The 6719-nt window shown below is 37.4% G+C and overlaps 1 protein-coding gene across 2 annotated transcripts; it reads left to right on the forward strand.

Annotated features, from left to right (window-relative positions):
- The first annotated feature begins 1773 nt into the window (after positions 1 to 1773).
- On the forward strand, positions 1774 to 6240 carry LOC129436508 (uncharacterized). Of its 2 annotated transcripts, XM_055194687.2 has the most exons (10): positions 1774 to 2481; positions 2609 to 2861; positions 2999 to 3330; positions 3906 to 3990; positions 4408 to 4542; positions 4641 to 4798; positions 4888 to 4996; positions 5182 to 5425; positions 5578 to 5734; positions 5814 to 6240. In XM_055194687.2, the coding sequence occupies exons 1-10, from the start codon at positions 1918 to 1920 to the stop codon at positions 6087 to 6089; spliced, it is 2313 nt and encodes a 770-aa protein (XP_055050662.2). In that variant the 5' UTR covers positions 1774 to 1917; the 3' UTR covers positions 6090 to 6240. The 2 variants fall into 2 exon arrangements, with proteins under 2 accessions (XP_055050662.2, XP_073727861.1); XM_073871760.1 differs by lacking the exon at positions 4408 to 4542.
- The last annotated feature ends 479 nt before the right edge of the window (positions 6241 to 6719 follow it).

Genomic DNA, 6719 nt, shown 5'->3' on the forward strand with positions numbered 1-6719 from the left:
ACGTTTTTACATATATATATACAAGATTTGTCATTTGAATGAAATTGTCTATTTTTGCCCTATTTGGGAAGGTCATGAATAATATTGAGCTCTGCTCTGATTGCTCTACTCTGAGGCTCATGCCAATAGCTCACATTAGTAAACAGACCTTATGGGGTGGGTTCTGAGACAGGGATTAAACTAGCCCTAAACTAAAATAAATGTAAGAGCTGTCCAAACTCAAAACAACTTGCACTGACATATCTTAAAATACATCCGTGCCCTTTGTTTTGCCTGAAAATGCACAGAATAGATGTTTTTAGTAAGGCAAGTTTGTCAAAACTATATTTCCTAATTATACTAAGGCCTAGTCCTGGTTTAAGACTGGGAAACCACCCATAAATGTTTGAGCCTGTATCAGACGAAAATACAGATTTGGGGGAACAACTAATTGATTGGACAATGTCAATGGACGTTTCTGAGTGGTAAATTTGTGTGTGTTTTTCAGTATGGACTTGTAAAATGTAACTGTAAAGTCAATAGTAGAACTTCAGCCTAAATGCTAGCATATAGCATTAATTAGCATGTAGCGCTAACTCATCAGGCAGAACTTTGTTTTTAACAACTTTGTAATTAATTTAATGTGTAATTTAATGTTGGGAGCCTACATCTGTGACATCACAGTCGGTGTTATGGTGAGATTGGTCTGTTTTCCAGCAGTCTTTTCCATGCACAAGGTTTACATAAAAATGAGGAAACGAACACGATTCAGGTTCACAATATGTTGTTCCCTGCTGAAAAACCAGCATACCAGCAAGACCAGCATATGTTGTGTTTTGGTGCTGGTTTGCTAGTGAACACCAGCTAAACCAGCATCACCACCAGCATTAGCACCAGCTAAACCAGCACCAAACCAGCATTAGCACCAGCTAAACCAGCATTAGCACCAGCATCCCATGCTGGTCATACCAGCATATGTTGTGTTTTGGTGCTGGTATCAGGGCTCTCAAGTCTCACGCATTCACCGTGAGACTCACGCATTTCAGTCAGTTCACACGCTCACACGCCACACCTTGTATTTCTCACGCTGAAAAAATAAGAAAACTTTTCCCACTCTATACAATTAATGAACGAGGCACAGGAGAGAAGTTCTCTGCCGAGTTCATATCTGTCGAGCCGCGGACACGGTCACACTAGACATCCTGATATAATTGTCACCTACCAGCCAATCAGAAATCAGAATTTGTTGTTTCTGGGTAAATTTCGTGATCCTGCTGCAAGCACATTCGTTACTAGGCAACATAGATTCTCACGTCACACAGACGAAGTGGCAGTTGGAAGAGAAGAATCCGATGAAAGCGGTAGGTAACGCATTCTTTTTTATAGCAATTTGATTTTACGATTCTTGGATGACATCACAAAAATGTGATCAAAGATAATAAAAACTGTTGTTGGGAAATATAGCCGAGGTAAATTATTATTGATTAAAAAAATCGAACTGCTTTGCAATCAGAATTAGCTTTAACTTTAGGAAAGTACTAAACACTAGAGGCTACCTGAAACAATCCCAGGTGAAAAATAGTATAGGAAATACTATAGTGTTTTTGAACCATACTAATAGTATAGTAAATTTTAGTATATTATAGTATTTACAACACTTTGTTAATGATTGCTACAGCATACTCTGTATTAACTATAGTAGTGAACTGATAAACTGTAATAAATAATCTAACGTTAGTATTCTTTAGTTTTTACTACAGTAATCTGTAGTGTATATTCTAGTATATTAAGATATTTCATTTTCATTTATTTCATTATTTTCAAATTATACTTTATTCATACTCTTTTTAGCTATTCAGCTATACTCTGGCTTTTATTTTAGTAATGTTTATATCCTGCCAATGTATACATTAATCATTGCATTTATCTGTTTAAAAGATGTCAGGGAAAAAGCAAAGAAGTATTTTTTCATTCTGGGCACCAAAGGGTCAGCCCCCTATAAAGGTTGCCAGATCAGAGGAGACAGTGGAAGATGTGGTGGCAGAGACTACAAGAAAAACAGTAGGGAAGAAATCAGAAGAGAACAGAGAGAATATAGCTGAAGAGGTGGTGGCAGAGACTGCAAGGGAAACAGTAGGGAAGAATGTAGAAGAGACAAGAGAGAACACAATCGAAGATATCATAGATGAGACAGTGGATGAGTCTGTGGACAACACAGGAAAGAAGAAAGCATTAAGTGGAGCAGCCACCTATAGGTGTACTTTTAAAAGTGAGTGGTCAGCCAAATGGCCATTCATTACCCTAGGCACCACCAGCTCCTACTACTGGTGCTCTGTTTGCAGACAGGAGAGCTCATGTGCCCATCAAGGTGTGACAGATGTAAACAGGCACATTAAAAGTAAAGGCCATAAGGCCAAAGAACAGGCACTTCAGTCAACAAGTGGCATTGCACAGTTTTATGCTCCAGCTTCTGTTGGTGGTATGACAGCACAAGAGGCCAAGGTACATATGAAAAAAAACAGGTGGTGTTAGCTGATTTTTGTTAACATTGTAAGTTATTTTAAACATATAAAACAAATGTTGCACAGAATGCTTGATTTAGTGCATTAATTAACCCTTTCTGTTGCAGACAAGGAGAGCTGAGGTAAAGGTGGCTGTTGCAATGGTCCAACATAATGTGCCATTTGCAGTAGCAGATCATTTCAGCCCGCTGTTGAAGGAGTGCTTTAAAGATTCCACCACTGCACAGAATTTCAAGTGTGCGAGCACCAAAGCAACATGCATTATCAATGAAGCAGTGGTACCGCATTTTAGAAATGAGTTGGTGACAAAGATGAGGGAAAATCCTTTTACATTGATCACAGATGGGTCAAATGATACAGGTATTACTTTGACATTTGATACAGTATGTTTGTACACCTCCTGCATTTTCCGGCATCCATTTCTTTACAGAATACACACTCAACTTCAGCCTGATGTGTAGTTTTAATTATGTAAAACATGCACATTATCATTGCAGGACAAGAGAAGATGAACCCACTCACTGTGCGGATATATGATAGGGACACTAGCAAAGTTGTCCATAGGTTTTTGGATATGTGCACCACCAGTGGCCGTAACTGTGGCACAGCTGAAGTGATTTATCAAAAGATAAATGAGGCCTTGCAGAAAAATGTCATACCATGGGGAAACTGTGTAAGTCTGTCTATTGATAATGCACCAGTGAATACAGGAGCAAAAAATTCTATTGCATCAAGAATTTTGAATGAAAATGGAAACATTTACATCCATGGGTGCCCCTGCCACATAATTCACAACACGGCCAAACATGCTGGGCAGAGGTTTTTGGAAGTAAGTGTGATCATATATGCTTTTCCTGACATATCCGTTTAAACAGATAGATCACTTTAAAATTAAAATTCTGTCATCATTCACTCATCCTCATGTTGTTCAAAAGTGTATGAATTTCTTTTTTTCTGATGAACACAAAAGAAGATATTGTGAGAAATGATGGTAAACACACAGCAGATAGTGACCATTGACTTCCATAGTAGTGAAAAAATATTTTTGTATTTGGTAAGTATTGTGATAAATGATGAAGAAAATCTTTTGATAAATGATGGTAAGCACAAAGTTGATGGTACCCATTACATTCCATCATATTTTTTTATTCCTACTATGGAAGTCAATGGAATATGGAATATCTGCTGTGTGTTTACCATAATTTCTCAAAAAAATGTTCTTTTGTGTTCATCAGAAATAATAAATTCATACAGGTTTGAACAATATGAGGATGAGTAAATGATGACAGAATTTTCATTTTAAAGTGAACTATCCCTTTAATGCCATGTAAAATAGTTTATGTGCTATATTGAAAGTATCTGTAAGCAAAATGGAACGTGAATAAATGATCATGTTTCATGCAGGTATCTGGATTTGATCCAGAGGATCTGTGTGTGGATGTTGGATACTGGTTTAGGGGAAGTACCAACCGTAAAGGATACCTATCAGGTTTGTGATTTAAAGGGACACTTCACCCATTTGCATTAAGCTTTGTATAGTTAGAAACCCAGTCATGTTTTTGAATGGTCATGCATCATTCCCTCTGTTTCCCTTGAGACAGGAGAAATATGGATTTCAGTGTTGCACTTCCTTTCAATGATGTAAAAATTGTCATTTTGCATCATTGAAAGAAGGAAGTCCTATATCTTTGTAGAGGGGGCGAGACTACAAACACTCCTTTTCTTGGTCAAATAGGCACCAAATTCGAAATTTATGTTACATTTCAACTACAAATATGATCCACTTTTAATAAAGATTAATTTGTCCATGGGTGAAATGCTCCTTTAACCAGCAAAAGTGTAGTACAAAGGAAATGCATAATATTTTCATTGAATTCATATTTAGGATTCTATATTTTCACCTCAGAATTTTGTGACTTCCATGGGAATGAATATATGGAAATGTTACAACATGTTTCCATTCGATGGTTGAGCCTGGAGAGCTGTGTGACTCGAATTCTGCGGCAGTATGAGCCACTCATCAGCTACTTCAAGTCTTTAAGTAGGCTGCATACTTCACTGACACTAATACAAGATTATAACAATAGAATGAAATGTAAAGATATGTAGTATGCATAACCTGTACTTCGTTATTCACAGATGAGAAACAACCAAGGTTCCGAAGGCTGATGGATGCATTTTCCAACCCACTAACGGAAGTGTACCTCCTCTTTTATCAGGCTACATTGCCAGCCTTCTCCACCTTGAACCTCCTCCTCCAGAGAGAGAGGTCATCCATCTTTCTTCTCCATGAAGAGGTAAAATGGGAGGGTTGGCATATGCTTCTGCCATTTTTTTAGTAGCAGCATGGTATTTAAAAAATCTTTTCTGAAATACAACTTTGTAGATGACAAAATTTGTTCGCAAGTTGTGCTCAAGGTTTCTAAAGCCAGTAGCACTACAGTGTCGAGATTTGCATGACATCCACTACAAGGACCCAGCAAACCAACTGCCAGGTAATGATCCCAAGTTTCACAAGCAGATACATACACTCCTTCCACTTACTGACCACAAAGAGAGAGTTTATTTTATCATTGTGATGGGATATACCTAAAGAGAGCTATTCAAGTTAGCAATTGTTTTTCTTCTTAATTCTTAATAATTTACTTGTTCATACTTCCTACTGCTTTATCACGGGTAGGAGAAAAGCTGAATGTTGGATTTACAACTAGGGCTACGCTCAACCGGCTCCTTGATACAGGAGATGTAACACCTCAACATGTGCAGAGGTTCCAAAAGGCAGCACTGGCGTTTCTAGTGAGGGCGGTGGAATATGCACTAGAAAAACTACCCCTGAGAGAGGCACTACTCAAGCATGCCAGATTTGTGGATGTCCAGCAGAGGACAGAGTGTGGCATTGAAGATGCCTTATACTTTGTTGACAGGTAAGGGTTTCCTTATTTATTTTTCTTTTTTTATTTCCTGTATTCCTTTTTTAAACATTTTGAATGGATTGATAAGTTTTGATGGTCACTAAACAAACCCTGTTGTTTCTCCCACTATATCTTAAACAGTTCAGTGCATATTGTTGTTTTAGGTTTGCTGAATTGCTTCCATACCAGGGACCCCAAGAGCATGATCAACTTAGTGAGGAGTTCCTCGAATATCAATTGATGGACATCACTATGCCCCAAGACCCATCCACTTTTGACATTGAGGGTTTTTGGGGAAATATGACATCAGTAAAGAACAGGGTAAGAGATATTCTACACCCTTTGACATTTACTTAATCAACATATTAGTAATTAGGCCTCTTTGATTACTTTTTTAAAGGTGACTGGATTAAGCAGATTTGGAAGGCTGTCCAAGATTGCCAAACTGGTTTTAGTTCTTCCCCACTCAAATGCAGATGCAGAGAGAGTGTTTTCCATGGTTGGTTTGAACAAAACCAAAACTAGGAATAGTTTGGCTCTGGATGGAACACTCTCTTCCATCATGATGGTGAAAATGGCAAGCATTGAACCACAGTGCTTTAAGTGGGAGCCGCCTACCTCTGTAATCAAGGCCTCAAAACATGCAACAAACACTTACAATATAAAACATTCATAAACCAAATGTACTCTCTCACACATGCTCACACAAACACACCTTGTATTGTAAGTATGCTCAGGGCAAGTTCTGCAATGTTGCTGTTCAGTTGGCTCATTTGGGGCAATTTTTTATATATTTGTATTTTTGAAATAAAACAATGTATTTAATTTCTATGACTTTGTCTTTAATTAGATTTCCCAACTGTTATAATTTCTATTTGTGCTAATCAATTATAAACAATATATTAAATTTAACTGCTACCAAAAACCTGAGAGAATTGGTTGGGGCCGAGGGGTCGCTGCTGCAAATATTTAAGTGGCTCCTCCCCTAACAGATGAAATCTCACTCCAAACTTTTGATAAAACTTGAGAGCCCTGGGTATGTTGGTGACCACCAGCTAAACCAGCATAGAGCAGCATAATTCCCACCCTTACGAAACAAAAATATATTGCAGTATATTGGAAAATATCATGTTAGGCAACATATTCCCATATCTGGGATTTAATATTTATATTTTCCAATATATTGAAATATATGCATAAAACATACATGTATATATGATACAAAATATATTGCATTCAAGAACAAAAAGGGCACTATATTTTTTACATGTAATAGTTTGTCTTTATATGCTTTAATATATTGCTA

This window comes from Misgurnus anguillicaudatus, chromosome 2, assembly GCF_027580225.2.
Source record: "Misgurnus anguillicaudatus chromosome 2, ASM2758022v2, whole genome shotgun sequence".
NCBI classification, from domain to species: domain Eukaryota; kingdom Metazoa; phylum Chordata; class Actinopteri; order Cypriniformes; family Cobitidae; genus Misgurnus; species Misgurnus anguillicaudatus.

Bases quoted from the DNA above. Each gene is read 5' to 3' on its own strand.
- LOC129436508 (XM_055194687.2), top strand. From the start codon at position 1,918: ATGTCAGGGAAAAAGCAAAGAAGTATTTTTTCATTCTGGGCACCAAAG. The intron at 2,482-2,608 runs GTACATATGAAA...TTTCTGTTGCAG, and splicing joins TGACAGCACAAGAGGCCAAG to ACAAGGAGAGCTGAGGTAAA. The intron at 3,991-4,407 runs GTTTGTGATTTA...TTTTCACCTCAG, and splicing joins CCGTAAAGGATACCTATCAG to AATTTTGTGACTTCCATGGG.